Source organism: Scomber japonicus, chromosome 13, assembly GCF_027409825.1.
Source record: "Scomber japonicus isolate fScoJap1 chromosome 13, fScoJap1.pri, whole genome shotgun sequence".
NCBI classification, from domain to species: domain Eukaryota; kingdom Metazoa; phylum Chordata; class Actinopteri; order Scombriformes; family Scombridae; genus Scomber; species Scomber japonicus.
The window spans coordinates 619,499-643,969 of NC_070590.1; the positions used below are offsets into that span (position 1 = coordinate 619,499).

Genomic DNA, 24,471 nt, shown 5'->3' on the forward strand with positions numbered 1-24,471 from the left:
TTTTTAACGTTCTGAATTATAGCTCATTAATTGTTGCTTATGGATGATATTAATAGACACAATGTTTAAGGAAGAAAGTTTTTATTTATTTTTGTAAAGTTTAGCATTCAAGTCAGAGGTGTTGGAACATTGAAAGCAGCGATGAATTGAACCCACGCATGTCGAGCTGTGGCGCAGTCGGAGAGCAAAATGGCCGACTTCCTGTTGGACTTCGGGTCCAAGAGGCTTTATTGTGCGTCCTGACATGTTACATATGTGTACCGAATTCATACACATAAGTTCATTTGTCCACGTCCATCTGGAGGGAGGGGCTCAAACCATAAAGTATCAAATAGTTTAGCGGGTCTGGCATGTGCACGTTTAGGTGCCAGATATGCATTTGATTTGGAAGAAGAAGAAAAATAATTCCTACATATTCAAAAGGGCCTTCACACTGTTTAGTGCTTGGGCCCTAATGAATAAGGGCTTGATGTGTACTAAAACAAAGACAGACAAATTAATTAGTTACAATTTAGATGATCTTCTGTTTGTATAATTAGAACGAAGAATAGCAGAAACCCCCTCTGCACTGTGCACGTTAGACACATGATCTGTGGTTTGTGTACTCACAGAGACAGCAGGAGCTACGTGCTCAGGATGAGCTGTTCAACCACAGTATAAGTAAGACAGGATATAGATTCAATAACAAGAAGACGATTTATTTGTACCTGTCTGTCTATCTATCGAAAGCTGATTATTTAGGAAAATATGGACAATATATAAACATAGCACAAAAAGTATGAACATGTGTGGTACATGTTGGTAGAGTGTTTCTTAGTTGTATCAAAGCTTCTTGGTAATAAATGTTATACGGTTCTAAAGTCTGTTTATCTTTTAAATGGAGCATCAGTGTGATGAGCAGCAGAGCTCAGTAGCCCAGGCTGTTCCTCCAGCAGGGGGAGGTAACGGGGCTGTTCCATCATTCCTCCAGCAGGGGGAGGTAACGGGGCTGTTCCATTGTTCCTCCAGCAGGGGGAGGTAACGGGGCTGTTCCATCATTCCTCCAGCAGGGGGAGATAACGGGGCTGTTCCATCATTCCTCCAGCAGGGGGAGGTAACGGGGCTGTTCCATCATTCCTCCAGCAGGGGGAGATAACGGGGCTGTTCCATCATTCCTCCAGCAGGGGGAGGTAACGGGGCTGTTCCATCACATGAACACACACTTCCTGTGTTCCCTATGTTGAGACTCTAACAGAGTCTGTACAGAGTAAAAGCTGCTTGATGCTGTGTTCATCCATCTGAAGGTGAACTGGGATGTTTATATTTCCATCTTTAGTTATTGAGGTTAACACAGATTGTTACTGAGCCATAGAACTGCTGTGGAACATCCTCACTTCCTTCTTCTTCTGTTGACTCATGACCAAGTCGCTGCCATCCTCTTTTCATCACTGCAGCAATATGAACTCATCAGTCACTCTGTTCTGAAACATTTCTATTTAATCTGACATTTAAACTGATGATTAATCCTTCATTTCTTTGGTTTTAACTTCATGCTTTTGTCTGTTTTATTAGTATCAGGATGCAGCAGCAGAGAGCAGACTCTCCTGAACCCAGCTGTGTGTCCATGAAGAGTGACCGGTCTATGGGTCATCCTATTAGGTTTAGAGATGGACGACCTGCTGATGGAAGGTAAGTATTTAAAAGTGAAGTTTAGTATGTGCCTCTCCTGAGAAGAGGAAGGGCTCATTTAGTCATCATGACAGAACATCTTTAATAAGGTGAGTGCAGATTTGAGTCATTAAATGTCCTTAAACGTGATGTTTTCTCCACAGAGTTCAGCAGCAGAGCTCAGAGGTTCCCAGTGATCAGTCTGCACAGCAGCATCAAACACAGCTGGACTCCATATTTATGGTGTGTACATGTACAAACACACCTTTTACTATTAACTCCATCAACCACAGATGAAATAGTAAAGTAGCATTCAGGTCCTAACAGTGTCCATGCTGCTCTGTTTAGACCAGCAGGCCTTCAGACTGACACATGAATCACATGTTGTGTTCTACCAGTTTAAATGAAATGTTCACTTTATCTTTCTGTTCCAGCTGCTGGAGGAGAACATCCTCACTTTTGTGAAGAATGAGCTGAAGAGAGTCCAGAGGAGTCTGAGTCAAGGTTACCCAGAATGCTTAGAGAGTCAGAGTGAGGATGAGGAGGTGTTGGACGCTGAGGAGGAAGAGCAGAGGAGGAGCAGCAGAGAGGCATTTGTGAAGATCACAGTGCACTTCCTGAGGAGAATGAAGCAGGAGGAGCTGGCTGACCGTCTGCAGAGCAGTAAGAGGATTTTAACAGATTTAACATGATGGAGAGGAAATGGAGGCAACATGGGAGAGGTTTATATTTCAAACTCTGCTGTAAATATGCTGCACACATCTGCATCAGATCAGAGGCTGTTTGTCCTCCACTGATGAGCTGAATAAAACTGATGGAGGAGGAAAACCTACACAGACACACTTACATGTTCAGATTTCTAGACTTTCTGTAGGATCCACTCACTGATTTCATTTGTTGTTTGTTCATTCAGGAGCTGGTGCTGCAAAGTGTCGACGTGAACTCAAGTCTAACCTGGAGAAGAAGTTCCAGTGTGTGTTTGAGGGGATCGCTAAAGCAGGAAACCCAACCCTTCTGAATCAGATCTACACACCGCTCTACATCACAGAGGGAGGGACTGCAGAGGTCAATGATGAACATGAGGTCAGACAGATTGAAACAGCATCCAGGAAACCAGACAGACCAGAAACAACAATCAGACAAGAAGACATCTTTAAAGCCTCACCTGGAAGAGATGAACCAATCAGAACAGTGATGACAAAGGGAGTGGCTGGCATTGGGAAAACAGTCTTAACACAGAAGTTCACTCTGGACTGGGCTGAAGACAAAGCCAACCAGGACATACACTTCACATTTCCATTCACTTTCAGAGAGTTGAATGTGCAGAAAGAGAAAAAGTACAGCTTGGTGGAACTTGTTCATCAGTTCTTTACTGAAACCAAAGAAGCAGGAATCTGCAGGTTTGAAGAGTTCCAGGTTGTGTTCATCTTTGACGGTCTGGATGAGTGTCGACTTCCTCTGGACTTCCACAACACTGAGATCCTGACTGATGTTACAGAGTCCACCTCAGTGGATGTGCTGCTGACAAACCTCATCAGGGGGAAACTGCTTCCCTCTGCTCGCCTCTGGATAACCACACGACCTGCAGCAGCCAATCAGATCCCTCCTGAGTGTGTTGGCATGGTGACAGAGGTCAGAGGGTTCACTGACCCACAGAAGGAGGAGTACTTCAGGAAGAGATTCAAAGATGAGGAGCAGGCCAGCACCATCATCTCCCACATCAAGACATCACGAAGCCTCCACATCATGTGCCACATCCCAGTCTTCTGCTGGATCACTGCTACAGTTCTGGAGGATGTGTTGAAAAGCAGAGAGGTAGGAGATCTGCCCAAGACCCTGACTGAGATGTACATCCACTTCCTGGTTCTTCAGTCCAAACTGAAGAAGGTCAAGTATGATGGAGGAGCTGAGACAGATCCACACTGGAGTCCAGAGAGCAGAAAGATGATTGAGTCTTTGGGAAAACTGGCTTTTGAGCAGCTTCAGAAAGGCAACCTGATCTTCTATGAATCAGACCTGACAGAGTGTGGCATCGATATCAGAGCAGCCTCAGTGTGCTCAGGAGTGTTCACACAGGTCTTTAAAGAGGAGAGAGGTCTGTACCAGGACAAGGTGTTCTGCTTCGTCCATCTGAGTGTTCAGGAGTTTCTGGCTGCTCTTCATGTCCATCTGACATTCATCAAGTCTGGAGTCAATCTGCTGGCAGAAGAACAAACAACATCCAGGTGGTCTAAAGTCCTTAAAGACAAACCTGAACCATCACGTTTGTACCAGAGTGCTGTGGACGAGGCCTTAAAGAGTCCAAATGGACACCTGGACTTGTTCCTCCGCTTCCTCCTGGGTCTTTCACTGCAGACCAATCAGACTCTCCTACGAGGTCTGCTGACACAGACAGGAAGTAGCTCACAGACCAATCAGGAAACAGTTGAGTACATCAAGAAGAAGATCAATGAGAATGTGTCTGCAGAGAGAAGCATCAATCTGTTCCACTGTCTGAATGAACTGAATGATCATTCTCTAGTGGAGGAGATCCAACAGTCCCTGAGATCAGGAAGTCTCTCCACAGATAAACTGTCTCCTGCTCAGTGGTCAGCTCTGGTCTTCATCTTACTGTCATCAGAAAAAGATCTGGACGTGTTTGACCTGAAGAAATACTCTGCTTCAGAGGAGGCTCTTCTGAGGCTGCTGCCAGTGGTCAAAGCCTCCAACAAAGCTCTGTAGGTGCACACAGAACTATCCAGATTAATGTAGTTTAATCTTTGCTCAAGTAATATTTACAATAGTTTTCTTTTATTCTGCTGATTCTTCTTCAGGTTGACTGACTGTAACCTCTCAGAGAGAAGCTGTGCAGCTCTGTCCTCAGTTCTCAGCTCCCAGTCCTCTAGTCTGAGAGATCTGGACCTGAGGAACAACAACCTGCAGGATTCAGGAGTGAAGCAGCTGTGTGCTGCACTGGAGAGTCCACACTGCACACTGGAAACTCTCCTACTGCCATCAGAAAAAGATCAGGATGTGTTTGACCTGAAGAAATACTCTGCTTCAGAGGCGGTTCTTCTGAGGCTGCTGCCAATGGTCAAAGCCTCCAAAAAAGCTCTGTAAGTACTCAGATAGTTGGCTTTAATTATTATTATTTAGATACCTTGCCGTCTTAAATTTTGTTGTTTTTTAAAAATAAGTAACCTATTCCTATTGATCTTTTCTTTATATTTCCAGGCTGACTGACTGTAACCTCTCAGAGAGAAGCTGTGCAGCTCTGTCCTCAGTTCTCAGCTCCCAGTCCTCTAGTCTGAGAGATCTGGACCTGAGTAACAACAACCTGCAGGATTCAGGAGTGAAGCAGCTTTCTGCTGGACTGGAGAGTCCACACTGCGGACTGGAAACTCTCAGGTCAGATCGTGACACAGTTTATATTTGATATATTATTCTAAACTATGAGGTCCAGCTTCTCTAATGTCAGGATTTCTGATTGACAGATGTTTTCCAACAGGGTTTTATTATTCACAGGAAAGAAAATGTTTGAATTTTCCAGTTTATCTTTCTTTGATTCAGGTTTATATACTTTATGGCACACATACATGATCACTGGCTGAGACAGAGAAACTGATCTTTGCTTTGATATCATGGGATTTAGATCATTACATGTTTGTTCATCATTGATTCATTGGTGGCTGTGGCTCAGGAGGTAGAGCGGTCGTCCTCCAATTGGATTGGCGGTTCCATTCCCGGCCCCTCCAGTCCACATGTCGATGTGTGTGTGTCCTGCGCTAATGGTGTATGAATGAGAATGAATGGTTAGATTCCCCCTGATGAGCAGGTTGGCACCCTGCGTGGTAGCTCCTGCCATCAGTGTATGAATGTGTGTGAATGGGTGAATGACATGTAATGTAAAGCGCTTTGAGTGGTCGCAAAGACTAGAAAGACGCTATATAAGTAGAGTCCATTTACCATTGATTCTGTCATATTTAACTGTCATGTCTCCAATATGTTTAGAATAGAACAACAAAGATTTAAAGTAGTGTTGAGAAGATCATTTTTATCAAGCATCACAAAGAGTCCAGAATCAGCTTTTTAACAGAGTTTATTTATTGTCTTGTTCATTATTATATCTCCAGACTGACTGACTGTAACCTCTCAGAGAGAAGCTGTGCAGCTCTGTCCTCAGTTCTCAGCTCCCAGTCCTCTAGTCTGAGAGATCTGGACCTGAGTCACAACAACCTGCAGGATTCAGGAGTGAAGCAGCTTTCTGCTGGACTGGAGAGTCCACACTGTGAACTGGAAACTCTCAGGTCAGATCATGACACAGTTTATATTTGATATATTATTCTAAACTATGAGGTCCAGCTTCTCTAATGTCAAGATTTCTGATTGACAGATGTTTTCCAACAGGGTTTTATTATTCACAGGAAAGAAAATGTTTGAATTTTCCCGTTTATCTTTCTTTGATCCAGGTTTATATACTTTATGACACACATACATGATCACTGGCTGAGACAGAGAAACTGATCTTTGCTTTGATATCATGGGATTTAGATCATTACATGTTTGTTCATCATTGATTCATTGGTGGCTGTGGCTGAGGAGGTAGGGCGGTCGTCCTCCAATTGGATTGGCGGTTCCATTCCCGGCCCCTCCAGTCCACATGTCGATGTGTGTGTGTCCTGCGCTAATGGTGTATGAATGAGAATGAATGGTTAGATTCCCCCTGATGAGCAGGTTGGCACCCTGCGTGGTAGCTCCTGCCATCAGTGTATGAATGTGTGTGAATGGGTGAATGACATGTAATGTAAAGCGCTTTGAGTGGTCGCAAAGACTAGAAAGGCGCTATATAAGTAGAGTCCATTTACCATTGATTCTGTCATATTTAACTGTCATGTCTCCAATATGTTTAGAATAGAACAACAAAGATTTAAAGTAGTGTTGAGAAGATCATTTTTATCAAGCATCACAAAGAGTCCAGAATCAGCTTTTTAACAGAGTTTATTTATTGTCTTGTTCATTATTATATCTCCAGACTGACTGACTGTAAGCTCTCAGAGAGAAGCTGTGCAGCTCTGTCCTCAGTTCTCAGCTCCCAGTCCTCTAGTCTGAGAGATCTGGACCTGAGGAACAACAACCTGCAGGATTCAGGAGTGAAGCAGCTGTGTGCTGCACTGGAGAGTCCACACTGCACACTGAAAACTCTCCTACTGCCATCAGAAAAAGATCAGGATGTGTTTGACCTGAAGAAATACTCTGCTTCAGAGGCGGTTCTTCTGAGGCTGCTGCCAATGGTCAAAGCCTCCAACAAAGCTCTGTGAGGACTCAGATAGTTGGCTTTATATATTATTATTCAGATACTCTGCAGTCTTTATTTAGATTTAAAGAAGTAACCTATTGCTACTTTTTATTTTGTCTCTCCAGGCTGACTGACTGTAACCTCTCAGAGAGAAGCTGTACAGCTCTGTCCTCAGTTCTCAGCTCCCAGTCCTCTAGTCTGAGAGATCTGGACCTGAGTAACAACAACCTGCAGGATTCAGGAGTGAAGCAGCTTTCTGCTGGACTGGAGAGTCCACAATGTGGACTGGAAACTCTCAGGTCAGATGTTTATAAAATATGAATTTTGAAGTTAAACCGGACTTTCTGTTTTTATTGTGTTGTTTTTTTAAATGTTCTTCATGAATACATTTAACTTGACTTGAAAGTTCCACTCTGACATTTTGGTTGACTAGTAATTATTATTTGAGTGAAAATGATATATTATATTTTAAAAGCACATCAACAAGAAACAGTGTCCAATTAAACAAATGTACTTATTTTTCTAGTAAAGTTTTTATATATTCACTTCATTGTTCCAGGTTAACGGACTGCAGCCTGTCACAGAGGAGCTGTGAAGTTCTGTCCTCAGTTCTCAGCTCCCAGTCCTCTAGTCTGAGAGATCTGGACCTGAGTAACAACAACCTGACGGTTTCAGGAGTGAAGCAGCTTTCTGCTGCACTGAAGAGTCCACACTGCACACTGAAAACTCTCAGGTCAGATCAATACATTTAATTATAGTTTTCATTATGTAATTGAAAACAGAAATTAAGCCACATTTCAACCCTATGTAAACATAATACACATCAATATCAGCCTTCTGAAATATGACTTACAGCTTTAGAGTTAAGTTTGTTTATTGAGTGCTTTTGAGCATTCAGTTCTTCTGCCTCTTTACTTCATCAGTTAGTCTCATTAGATCACAAAAAGTAGGTCCAACCTACACAGTGATGGTATGATATTGATCTCCTGTAATGAATTGGAAACCTAAATGGAAAACTGAATCAAGTTGTATTAATCCTTGAGCCTCACAAAGGACAGTTTTGGATTTTCATTTTTATTTTCTTGATAATTTTAGGCTGTGTTCGTGCATATGGCATCAATCTTTCCAAGTTTTTAATTTCATTTTAAATGTTTTATTTTAACCAAATGACTTGTAACAGATCTATAATATATCAGAAATAATTTTAGAAAAAAGTGTTACACCAACATTATTAGGGACAAATATATATATATATTTTTATCCCGCTGCCAAAATTTGAAACTTGGCATGCCTTCCAGCCCTGGCTTCAAAATGGTGTTTTATTGTTTTGTTATTTCATCACTTAGCTGTATTTTGCCTATGTGAGAATACAATAGTGTTCCCCAGTCCTGCTTGTCCTGTTTTATGAAGCACAGCAGACTGATGAAAATGTGAGTGCATCCAAAATGACCAGACGCCTGTACTACGAAGCTGGATTTTCTCTTATCGAGGTAACTTCAGGGTTAACTCTGGGTTTTCCGTACTACGAAGCTGGTTCACTTCTTACCGGGGTAAATCACCATGGTAACTTATGCTGAACGGCTAACCTGCTCCGGAGCAGGTTATGTTCTGGATAAGAGATCAATGAGTATAAAAGCACCACCTCCTGACCAATCAGCTCTCTTAGAAAATGACCTGCTCATTCTTATAAGATCCTGGCTGTCAACATTGGTGCGCGGATCGTGAGAGGAGCGCTTAGGAGAGAAAGAGTTTTTAGTGATAGATGCAATTTTTTAATTGACCAAAATATATATTAAAAAATAATCCTTGAGGCACATGAGGGATATTAGTCTGTATGTTATACAGTTGGTTTGACATCCTGAGATCAAAGTGTCAGGGAGCATAATAGGTTTGTATTTTGGATGTTAAATATTAAACTAACTTAATGTCTCTTATGAAAGGAAGGGCACTGAGGAAGCGCTCTGCCCCAAACGTCTGTGCCGTAATAAAGTGACATTGTGTGATCAGAGTGCTGTCCGTTTATATTGTCTGATAAATTAATATTGTATGATCTTGTGAATTTACACATTAACAGAGTCGGCAATTTTCTGCCAGCATTCCTTCCTGGCTTTAACTGCATCAGAGTTGCTTTTGGCCTGAATGATGTTTGAATTCTTCATACTGTTGAAGAATAATTGTCTGCTCCTCCATGGTAAAGGCTGCTCTGCAGGGTTTCTCCATGTTTGTGATTGGTCAGACGCTGCAGACTCCTCCCCTTTATGTGAGCACGCTGTGATTGGTCAGACGCTGCAGACTCCTCCCCTTTATGTGAGCACGCTGTGATTGGTCAGACGCTGCAGACTCCTCCCCTTTATGTGAACGCGCAGAGATCCAGATTGGAAAACCCTGGGTTGATTTACCGAGTTGATAACCAGCTTCGTAGTACCGCTTATCCTAGACTGCGGAGATCTGGTTAAGTCAACCCAGGTAACGGAGAGAGATCCTGGATATGTTAATCCAGCTTCGTAGTACAGGCCTCAGGATGTGTTGGTATGAGTGTCAGAGTGTGATGTGTTTGTGTGTACTGAAAAACAAATTTGTGTGTGTGTGTGTGTGTGTGTGTATATGCAATGTGTGTATGTGCAGATACAAATGGATGAATGAATGAATTTATATTGTCTGGCAGGTCTCTATTTATAACACACACACACACACACACACACACACACACACACACACAATATAATGTATAAATAACAAGCTGCAGCACATTTACTGTATAAGTTACAGTTGGTTATTGAGCTTTGAGCATTAACAGTTAACTAAATATTTGGTAGTTATTATCAGTACTGAAAGTGCAAAATAATATTAATTTATAATATTTTCAGTCTTTTAACGAGGACATCTTTGTCCCTAATGAGCCATGTGTAACATTTCTAAATTGAGGCAGGAGGTTTAAGGTGGAATGTGTTTGTTCCTCTCTGTATGAAACACTGACTGGAACATTAGCGCCACCTGCTGTTTATCTCCTAATATTCACACAGCAGCAGTGGATGGAAACAAGCATTCACATTTTCTACTGAACTTTTTCAGGATATTTGGTTAAAACTATATTTGGATGAAAACTTGAAGTTAGTGGAATTAGCTCTGCAGAAGTTACTGGAAGCTATCGGTCTGTTTATCTGTAATGTTCAGAAAGTTTTTACCAATGCTGAAAAAACAGCTGCTCTGATACAAGACAGCCTTTAAACTGAATTATTACTGATGTTAATAGGTTAATAATAATAATAATAATAATAATAATAATAATAATAATAATAATAATAATAATAGCTGTGTTTTGGTTATAATTGTGAGGGGATTGACAAATATAAAAGCATTAGTAATGACAATGTGTTTTGCTCCACAGTTAAAGATTTCAGTTTTTTAGATCATCAAGGCAGGTCAGGCTGGTTTTGGATACTTAGCTGGGAAGGATTGCTGGTTAAACTGGTCAAAGCTGCTCATCATCATTTATTAACTTGGTGATTAAGTTGTTTATAGAAGATGATGATGATGATGATGATGCAAACACATTTACAGCACATTACTGGCTACTGAGATACATTACTATCACAATTCAATAATAAATACTGTAAATTTGATGTTGTCACTTTTTATCTGTTAACCCATCAATAATCAGAAATGCATAAAAAATGTAAAATTCAAATAAACACAGATGCACACACATGCTCAAATTACACATTTATTTTGCAGTTCAGTTTTGTTAATTTAATAAAAGGGAACAGCCACTAGGAGGAGCTCTAACGGAGTAAATAACAGTTCAGCCACTAGGAGGAGCTCTAACAGAGTGAATAACAGTTCAGCCACTAGGAGGAGCTCTAACAGAGTGAATAACAGTTCAGCCACTAGGAGGAGCTCTAACAGAGTGAATAACAGTTCAGCCACTAGGAGGAGCTCTAACAGAGTGAATAACAGTTCAGCCACTAGGAGGAGCTCTAACGGAGTGAATAACAGTTCAGCCACTAGGAGGAGCTCTAACAGAGTGAATAACAGTTCAGCCACTAGGAGGAGCTCTAACGGAGTGAATAACAGCTACTTTCAGCCACTAGGAGGAGCTCTAACAGAGTGAATAACAGCTACTTTCAGCCACTAGGAGGAGCTCTAACAGAGTGAATAACAGCTACTTTCAGCCACTAGGAGGAGCTCTAACAGAGTGAATAACAGTTCAGCCACTAGGAGGAGCTCTAACAGAGTGAATAACGGCTACTTTCAGCCACTAGGAGGAGCTCTAACGGAGTGAGTAACAGCTACTTTCAGCCACTAGGAGGAGCTCTAACAGAGTTTAATGTTAGAAAGTAACTATATGTGGTCAGTTTATCTAAATTACGCCTGTTTGTGAATCTGCTGCGACGCTTTCAGACATGTGAGAAGCTGTTAGCATCTGATCTGACTCTGAGAGGATGAACCGATCATCTGAGAGAGAAAATGATCTATTTTACTGCTATAGCTCTATATGATATCATACATTTGGGTCTCACAGATATAATCTAACAGGTGTAGCTGCCACATGTTGGCTCATGTAAAGTAAAGCTTCTTTATTTTACTGGACAGAACAACAGCGCTGCTGCTACACAAATATAAATATAGTGTTTTATAAACATCTTCAGTGACTCCAGAACATCATCAGATTATTTTCCAGTGGGAGCTGAGCCTCGTTTTCAAACCATCATTTGCCAAAAATGAGCAGAGGATGAAAGTAACATCATTATTGTACTTTAGTAGATTTTCCAGCTATCTGTACTTTACTTGAGTATTTATTATTCTTTTTTTTTATCAAGTGTTTTTATTCGATTTTTCCACCATTTCATATAACGAAATAAAAAGACATCCAGATGTCTCCACAGGCCTGGAAAGTCCGAGAGGCGCAGTCACTTAGTGATAATCTGAAGTCCAGACAAAGAATAAAAACAAACTTATTTATTATTCTGATGACATTTTACTTTTCCTCCCTACATCTGAGCACAACTATAGTTAATATTTAATATTTGATATTTGATATTTAATTATATTTAACATTTATATATTTAATATATTTATATTTATATTCAATATTTATATTTCATATTTATATTTAACATTTATATTGAGATAGTCACATTTGGGAATTTTAGTCTAAATTTAATATTTAGATTTAGATTTAATATTATATATATATATTTTCGTGAACACATTTTTAATATTTATATATAACATGTTTTACACATTTCTGTCTTAAATGAAAGAAAATTAACTAAATGTGAGAAAAGTGAATTTCAGTATCAGCTATGAAACTGTAACTATAATTTTACAATCAGACCTCATACACAAGGGTTAATAATTAATTGTGGTACATTTCTGTTTGAATGTGTATTTTAAATGTTCTAACTAAAGGCAGTGTTATGTTACACTGCAAAAGGAGATAATGTTCAATTAAACTTTAACTGACTGTAATCTGAGTCCTCACAGTCAAAACCAGAACTCACATTTAGACTAAAATCCCTAAATGTGGCTGTTTAGTTTGACTTCATTCATATCTCCACTCATTATTATTATTCATGATGTACAATCACATATGGCTCATCAGTATTTATACTCTGTACTATTATTAATATATGAAACCAGACACTACTGTAGACATGTATGTGGAAAATGATTAGAAATGTATTTAATGAGTCAGTGATGAGAAAGGAACATGTTGACTGAATCTCTACTTTTTCTACAGGACTTATAACACAACTTATTTGGACATCATCTCCAAAAGTACTCGGATCTCTTCAGGATCTCCTGCTGTCTACAAGCTGAGACCAAAGGAAGAGAAGGTTGGGACTCTGACAAGAAAAACTGTTGGAGAGAAAAACCTGAACAAGACAAACAGAACCATCTTACTTGTAGGTGAAATAGGAGTAGGAAAATCTACTCTGATCAACGCTCTGGTCAACTACACCATGGGAGTGAAGTTAGAGGACAACATCTGGTTTGAGATCGTAGAAGATGAGAAGAGAAGTCAGAAAGTGAGTCAGACATCAGATGTGATCACATACGAGATCTTTGGTTATGAAGATGAAACTCTGCCCTACTCTCTGACCATCATCGATACTCCTGGATATGGAAACACCAGCGGGAACGAACGTGATGACGTCGTTAGTCAAAGATTATCTGACTTGTTCCGCTCAGACGATGGAGTTCATGAACTTTCTGCAGTGGGTCTGGTGCTGAGGGCGAGTGAGAATCGAGTGAGTGATCGACTGAAATACATCTTTGATTCAGTGATGTCTCTGTTTGGGAAAGATCTGGAAGAGAACATCGTCGCTCTCATCACATTCTCAGATGGGTTAACACCTGAAAATGCTCTGAAAGCTCTTGAAGCTGCAAACATTAAATGTGCCAGAAATGAGAAGAATCAGCCTGTTCACTTCCTGTTTAATAACCAACATAACACACAGAGAACAAAGAAAAACAAGGTTGCTTTAGAGAATGCATGGAGGGTAACAGAGAGAGGAATGAAACGATTCACAGACTTCCTGAAAGAATCTAACCATCAGAAACTGGTAACAACAGTTGAAGTGTTGAACAAACGGATCAGTCTGACAGCCTGCATCCAAAACCTGCAAGAAAGAATCCAGCTGATTGAACTGAAACAGAGAGAGATCCAACAGACTGAAGAGGCTCTGCAGAAACATGAAGAAGAGATGAAGAAGAATGAAAAGTTCACTGTAGAAGTTGAAGAGGTCTACAAAGAGAAAGAGGATATCAAAGGTGGGATGTGGGGGTTCGTTTTTTATGAAGGAGCTGTCACCTGTAACATTTGTAAAGAGACCTGTCACTATCCTGGATGTACAAAGGTCTGGAGTCCCAAAGACTGTAAGGTCATGAGAGATGGTTACTGCAAATCATGTACAGGGAAGTGTGCTGCATCAGATCATGTGAAAGAGGAGTGGAGATATGTGACCAAGACCAGGAAAGTTTGGAAGACCCTACAAGATATGAAAGAGAAGTATGAAGAGAATATATTCAAAAGTGAGAAGAAGAAGAGCCGGATGGAAAATCTTCAAACAGAGATGAAAGAACTGACAGCAGAGAAGATAAAGTTGCTGGATGAGGCCTACCAACATGTTGTTTATCTGGAGCAGATCACCATGAATGATAATTCACTGTCCATTCATGTCCACTTGGACTTCCTGATTGAGAAGATGAAGGAGAGAGGAGAGACAGAGAAGGTGAAGAACCTGGAGGAGATGAAGAGACGAATAGAGAAAGGAAACAAATCTGTGCTGCAGTATGCGTTTGATAAACTAAAACTTTGGTAAAACAGAGATGCAGCGATGTGTGTGAACAACATGAACCAGCTGAGTAGACAACAAGATCTACACTGTTCATACAAATGTTTAAACATCACAAACATTATTTCATTATAATCCTTTTAATTACAATGTTGATGTAAAATGTCCATCAGAAAAGAATTGAATCTTCTCTTAAATGTCAGGTGTGTGATTGTGAGAAACAGGAGCTCTGTTGCTGTTTGTTCTTGTAGTTGAATGTTTAATTCTGGACGTCTGCTCACTGTTCAGATTACAGAGGAATCATTAGTTGATCCACATCAGTCAAAGCAGAGCCACAATCTGTCTCACAGTAACAGCAGCTGTTGCTTTTCTTCTTATCAATACTCTGTTTTTACATCACTTCCTGTCATAGTTGAGCCTCTTTTCTGCTCTCAGCTTCAGTCATCAGATCAAAACACAGCATCAGTGTGTTCAGCTGCACTTCAGTAACCAAGAAACAAGAAGCACACAGCTGCTTTCAGTAGTTGGAGTAGGGGATTATAGAAACCTGATGGACATTTCTCTGCCATGTTCACACTATCTAATTGTTTCTACTTCTTACTTTTATTTTGACTTTAAGTTTTGATGCATATCTTTTCATTATATTTTGATGGAGTTTAAATAGCACTGAGCAATAGTTTAGTTTTATATGTAATATTTTTAACATGTATTCAAACTGTGTTTTTGATGTATTTCAGATTTTTGTTTTAATTTACACACAACTGCACAACACAGTGCTGAACTGAGTTTTACCATGCTTACATTACATTTATAACTGACTTCAAATACCGTATTAACTGTTTTTGGCATTTCTCTTGTTTTTATAATTGTATTATTTTTACTTAGCTTAATTTTATTCTTCTTAATCTATTTTTTATCTTTTTTAATTCATATATATTACTGTTGTGTGTAAGAAGAGCAGCAAAGTAAGAATTTCATGACATTGTCTAAACCTCTGTGTTTTTATTATGCATATGACAAAAAACTTCTTGAATCTTATGTTAATCATATTATATCTGTATAATCACTGTGGAATGATGCTAAATGCTAATTGATGAGGACTTGGGTTGATTGGAGGTGTGGGAACACCCAAAGGGAGGATTATATGGTTTAGTATTTGCTTCTGTCTGATCAGATTTTCTTCACGTGTATTTGAATCATACAGCTTGTAATGATGAGTTTAATATTTCAGATGACACAGGCCATGTGGGAAAACTTGTATTCATTCATGTAGTTTATTTTCTAAGCAGTGATATTTGAGTGGTTGCAGTATATTGTGTTATTCTACATGAAATCATGTTTCTGTGAATGATGAATAAAGTGTGAGCTTGATGAAATCAGTTTGCTCAGAGTGTTTGTCTCAGTGTGAGTCTTTGTTCATTAAATGTCTGTTTGACTTTATTCTGAGCAGCAGTCACAAACCAATGGGTGACGTCACGGTTACGTCCATTTCTTTTATACAGTCTGTGGTTTGTATACATCGAAATTCTATTTGAATCGAAGTGACGAACTTAGAAGTTTTATGAGATAGATGGTATGTAATGTAACAAAAGTTATCTAACATGGAAATGTTGTATTTATATATAAATGAATTAACCTAAATGTAAAAGAACACTAATGCTAATAGCAGTGACGTGCGGTGAGGTTCATGTCTGGTGAGGCGCTGACTTCATCACAATCACATTTACAAACATATGAACCCTACAGAGTAGCTTATTCACTACTACACACTACTACACACTACTACACATTATACACACACTATACACACTATACACACTATACACACTATACACACTACTACACACTACTACACATTATACACACACTATACACACTATACACACTATACACACACTATACAGAGTAGCTTATTCACTACACACACACTATACACACTATACACAGTACACACACACTATACACACTATACACACTATACACACACTATACAGAGTAGCTTATTCACTACACACACACTATACACACTACTACACACTATACACACTACTACACACTATACACACTACTACACACTATACACACTATACACACTACTACACACTATATACACTATACACACTACTACACACTATACACACTACTACACACTATACACACTACTACACAACACTACACACTATACACAGTACTACACACTATACACAGTACTACACACTATACACAGTACACACACACTATACACACTACTACACACTATTACACACTATACACACTATACACACTACTACACACTATACACACTATACACACTACACACACACACTATACACACTATACACACTACTACACACTATACACACTACTACACACTATACACACACTATACACACTATACACACTATACACACTATACACACTATACACACTACACACACTATACACACTACTACACACTATACACACTATACACACTACTACACACTATACACAGTACACACACACTATACACACTACTACACACTACTACACACTATACACACTATACACAGTACACACACACTATACACACTACTACACACTACTACACACTACACACACACTATACACACTATACACACTATACACACTACTACACACTATACATACCATACACACTACTACACACTATACATACCATACACACTACTACACACTATACACACTACACACACTACTACACACTACTACACACTACTACACACTACTACACACTACTACACACTATACACACTATACACACTACACACACTATACACTATACACACTACACACACTACACACACTATACACAGTACTACACACTATACAGAGTAGCTTATTCACTACACACACTATACACACTACACACACTACTACACACTATACACACTACACACACTACTACACACTACTACACACTATACACACACTATACACTATACACACTACACACACTACACACACTATACACAGTACTACACACTATACAGAGTAGCTTATTCACTACACACACACTATACACACTACTACACACTATACACACTACTACACACTATACACACTATACTACACACTATACACAGTACACACACACTATACACACTATACACACTACTACACACTATACACACTATACTACACACTATACACAGTACACACACACTATACACACTATACACACTATACACACTACTACACACTATACACACTACTACACACTATACACACTATACACACTACTACACACTATACACAGTACACACACACTACCGCACACTACTACACACTATACACACTACTACACACTACTACACACTATACACACTACTACACACTACTACACACTATACACACTATACTACACACTATACACACTACTACACACTATACACACTACTACACACTATACACACTATACTACACACTACTACACACTACTACACACTATACTACACACTACTACACACTATACACACTACTACACACTATACTACACACTACTACACACTATACTACACACTATACACACTACTACACACTACTACACACACTATACACACTACACACACACTATACACACTACACACACTATACACACTACTACACACTATACACACTATACTACACACTACTACACACTATACACACTACTACACACTACTACACACTACACACACTATACACACTACTACACACTACATACACACTATACACACTACTACACACTACTACACACTACTACACACTACTACACACTATACACACTACACACTATACACACTATACACACTACTACACACTACACACACTATACACACTACTACACACTATACACACTATACACACTACTACACACTACTACACACTATACACACTACACACACTATACACACTATACACACTACTACACACTATACACACACTATACACAGTACACACACACTATACACACTACTACACACTATACACACTATACACATTACTACACACTATACACAGTACACACACACTATACACACTACTACACACTATACACACTACACACACACTATACACACTATTACACACTATACACACTACTACACACTATACACACTACTACACACTATACACACTACACACACACTATACACACTACTACACACTATACACACTATACTACACACTATACATACTATACACACTACAACACACTATACACACTACTACACACTATACACACTACTACACACTACAACACACTACTACACACTATACACACTATACACACTACAACACACTACACACACACTATACACACTACTACACACTATACAGAGTAGCTTATTCACTACTACACACTATACACACTACTACACACTATACACACTATACACACTACAACACACTACACACACACTATACACACTACTACACACTATACAGAGTAGCTTATTCACTACACACACACTATACACACTACTACACACTATACACACTACTACACACTATACACACTACTACACACTACTACACACTATACACACTACTACACACTATACACAGTACACACACACTATACACACTATACACACTACTACACACTATACACACTACTACACACTATACTACACACTACTACACACTATACACACTATACACACTACTACACACTATACTACACACTATACACACTACTACACACTACTACACACTATACTACACACTATACACACTACTACACACTATACACACTACTACACACTGATACACACTACTACACACTACTACACACTACTACACACTATACACACTATACACACTACACACACTATACACACTACTACACACTATACACACTACTACACACTATACACACTACTACACACTACATACACACTATACACACTACTACACACTATACAGAGTAGTTTATTCACTACACACACACTATACACACTACTACACACTATACAGAGTAGTTTATTCACTACACACACACTATACACACTACTACACACTATACACACTACTACACACTATACACAGTACACACACACTATACACACTACTACACACTATACACACTATACACACTACTATACACTATACACACTACTACACACTATACACACTACTACACACTATACAGAGTAGTTTATTCACTACACACACACTATACACACTACTACACACTATACACACTACTACACACTACTACACACTACTACACACTATACACACTACACACACACTATACACACTATACACACTATACACAGTACACACACACTACACACACTATACACACTATACACAGTACACACACACTACACACACTATACACACTACTACACACTACTACACACTATACACAGTACACACACACTATACACACTATACACACTATACACACTACTACACACTACTACACACTATACACACTATACACACTACTACACACTATACACACTATACACACTACTACACACTATACACACTACTACACACTATACACACTACTACACACTACTACACACTATACACACTACACACACACTATACACACTATACACACTATACACAGTACACACACACTACACACACTATACACACTATACACAGTACACACACACTACACACACTATACACAGTACTACACACTACTACACACTATACACAGTACACACACACTATACACACTATACACACTACTACACACTATACACACTACTACACACTATACACACTATACACACTACTACACACTATACACACTACTACACACTACTACACACTATACACACTACTACACACTACTACACACTATACACACTATACACACTATACACACTATACACAGTACACACACACTATACACACTACTACACACTATACACACTACACACACACTATACACACTACTACACACTACTACACACTATACACACTATACACACTACTACACACTACTACACACTACTACACACTATACACACTACTACACACTATACACACTATACACACTACTACACACTATACACACTATACACACTACTACACACTATACACACTACTACACACTATACACACTATACACACTACTACACACTATACACACTATACACACTACTACACACTACTACACACTATACACACTACTACACACTACTACACACTATACACACTACTACACACTATACACACTACTACACACTATAGACACTACTACACACTACTACACACTATACACACTATACACACTACTACACACTATACACACTACTACACACTACACACACTATACACACTACTACACACTATACACACTATACTACACACTATACACACTACTACACACTATACACACTACTACACACTACTACACACTACTACACACTATACACACTACTACACACTACTACACACTACTACACACTATACACACTACTACACACTACTACACACTATACACACTATACACACTACTACACACTACTACACACTATACACACTACTACACACTACTACACACTATACACACTATACACACTATACACACACTATACACACTACACACACTATACACACTACTACACACTATACACACTACTACACACTATACACACTATACACACACTATACACACTACTACACACTATACACACTATACACACACTATACACACTACACACACTATACACACTACTACACACTATACACACTACTACACACTATACACACTACTACACACTATACATACTATACACACTACTACACACTATACACACTACTACACACACTATACACACTACTACACACTATACACACTACTACACACACTATACACACTACTACACACTATACACACTACTACACACTATACATACTATACACACTACTACACACTATACACACTACTACACACACTATACACACTACTACAGACACTATACACACTACTACACACTATACACACTACTACACACTATACACACTACTACACACTACTACACACTACTACACACTATACACACTATACACACTACTACACACTATACACACTACACACTATACACACTATACACACTACTACACACTACACACACTATACACACTATACACACTACACACACACTATACACACTACACACACTACTACACACTATACACACTACACACACTACTACACACTACTACACACTATACACACTACACACACTATACACACTATACACACTACACACACTATACACACTACTACACACTATACTACACACTATACACACTATACACACTACTACACACTACTACACACTATACACACTACACACACTATACACACTACTACACACTATACACACTACTACACACTATACACACTACTACACACTACTACACACTACTACACACTATACACACTACTACACACTATACACACTACTACACACTACTACACACTATACACACTACTACACACTATACACACTATACTACACACTACTACACACTATACACACACTATACACACTACTACACACTATACACACTACTACACACTATACACACACTATACACACTACTACACACTATACACACTACTACACACTATACACACACTATACACACTACTACACACTATACACACTACTACACACTACTACACACTATACACACTACTACACACTACTACACACTATACACACTATACACACTACTACACACTACTACACACTATACACACTATACTACACACTACTACACACTATACACACACTATACACACTACTACACACTATACACACTACTACACACTATACACACACTATACACACTACTACACACTATACACACTACTACACACTATACACACACTATACACACTACTACACACTATACACACTACACACACTACTACACACTATACACACTACACACACTACTACACACTACTACACACTGTACACACTACACGCACACTATACACACTATACACACTACTACACACTATACACACTATACACACTACACACACACTATACACACTATACACACTACTACACACTATACACACTATACACACTACACACACACTATACACACTATACACACTACTACACACTATACACACTATACACACTACACACACACTATACACACTACTACACACTATACACACTACTACACACTATACACACTACACACACTACTACACACTACTACACACACTACTACACACTACTACACACTATACACACTATACACACTACTACACACTACTACACACTACTACACACTATACACACTATACAGAGTAGCTTATTCACTACACACACTATACATACTATACACACTACTACACACTATACACACTATACACACTACTACACACTACACACACTACACACACTATACACACTACACACACTACTACACACTATACACACTACTACACACTATACACACACTATACACACTACTACACACTATACACACTACTACACACTATACACACTATACACACTCCACACACACTATACACACTACTACACACTATACACACTATACACACTACACACACACTATACACACTACTACACACTATACACACTACTACACACTACTACACACTATACACACTACTACACACTATACACACTACTACACACTACTACACACTACTACACACTATACACACTACTACACACTATACACACTATACACACTACTACACACTATACACACTACACACACTACTACACACTACTACACACTATACACACTACTACACACTACTACACACTACTACACACTATACACACTACTACACACTACTACACACTATACACACTATACACAGTACACACACACTATACACACTACTACACACTATACACACTACTACACACTATACACACTACTACACACTACACACACTATACACACTACTACACACTATACACACTATACACACTACACACACACTATACACACTATACACACTACTACACACTACACACACACTATACACACTACTACACACTATACACACTACACACATACTATACACACTATACACACTACTACACACTATACACACTATACATACTACACACACACTATACACACTATACACACTACTACACACTATACACACTACACACATACTATACACACTATACACACTACTACACACTATACACACTATACATACTACACACATACTATACACACTACACACACTACACACACTATACACACTACTACACACTATACAGAGTAGCTTATTCACCATTTGATTGGCAGCAGTTAACAGGTTATGTTTAAAATCTCATATCAGCTTTCTTTACACATACAAACTTTAGCACACAAAAAACATATTTAATATAAAAAACGTAATTTTGCTGTATGATGTAATCCTCCATACTGAAACAAGGCCAGACAAGAAGGCAAGGCAAGGCAGTTTTATTTATATAGCGCATTTCATACACAATGGCAACTCCTCAATGTGCTTTACATAAAACAGAAAAACATGTAATTTGAGAAACTTAAAACATACAATTAACCCCCCCCCACCCCCCCATAATAAAAACAAAGTACAGAAAAATAGAAAGAGAAATAAAATGCTAGAATAGAACATTAAATATAAGATTGCAGCATAAAATAATGATTTGCTTTAAAATCATTAAAAGGACATAGAGTGCAAATGAAAGATTAAAATGTAAAGTGCTTTAAAAGAAGTGTAGTTGTAGCTTACTGTCACTTATTCTGCAGCTAATGAGTCGTAATAAGAATCACTGGGATCAGGAGCGCCCCCTGCCATGAGGCCGGAGAACTGCGTAGACCCTGGTCCTAGATCAGGAGCGCCCCCTGCCATGAGGCCAGAGTAGACCCTGGTCCTAGATCAGGAGCGCCCCCTGCCATGAGGCCGGAGAACTGCGTAGACCCTGGTCCTAGATCAGCAGCGCCCCCTGCCATGAGGCCGGAGTAGACCCTGGTCCTAGATCAGGAGCGCCCCCTGCCATGAGGCCGGAGTAGACCCTGGTCCTAGATCAGGAGCGCCCCCTGCCATGAGGCCGGAGTAGACCCTGGTCCTAGATCAGGAGCGCCCCCTGCCATGAGGCCGGAGTAGACCCTGGTCCTAGATCAGGAGCGCCCCCTGCCATGAGGCCGGAGTAGACCCTGGTCCTAGATCAGGAGCGCCCCCTGCCATGAGGCCGGAGTAGACCATTAACTGATCCTTCACAA

General features: G+C 39.3%; 1 protein-coding gene across 2 annotated transcripts in view; it reads left to right on the top strand.

Moving 5' to 3' along the window:
* The window catches only part of LOC128371833 (NACHT, LRR and PYD domains-containing protein 3-like), a 74,932-nt gene that overhangs the window by 16,521 nt on the left and 33,940 nt on the right, over window positions 1-24,471 (top strand). The window contains exons 3-7 of one of the 2 annotated variants that reach the window (XM_053332214.1): window positions 1,558-1,668; window positions 1,812-1,890; window positions 2,082-2,310; window positions 2,561-4,364; window positions 5,760-5,933. In XM_053332214.1, the coding sequence (XP_053188189.1) occupies window positions 1,558-1,668; window positions 1,812-1,890; window positions 2,082-2,310; window positions 2,561-4,364; window positions 5,760-5,933 (2,397 nt within the window). Of the gene's footprint in view, window positions 1-1,557; window positions 1,669-1,811; window positions 1,891-2,081; window positions 2,311-2,560; window positions 4,365-5,759; window positions 5,934-7,105; window positions 7,222-24,471 lie in introns of those variants that run through there. The other variant, XR_008322820.1, reaches the window with a different exon arrangement.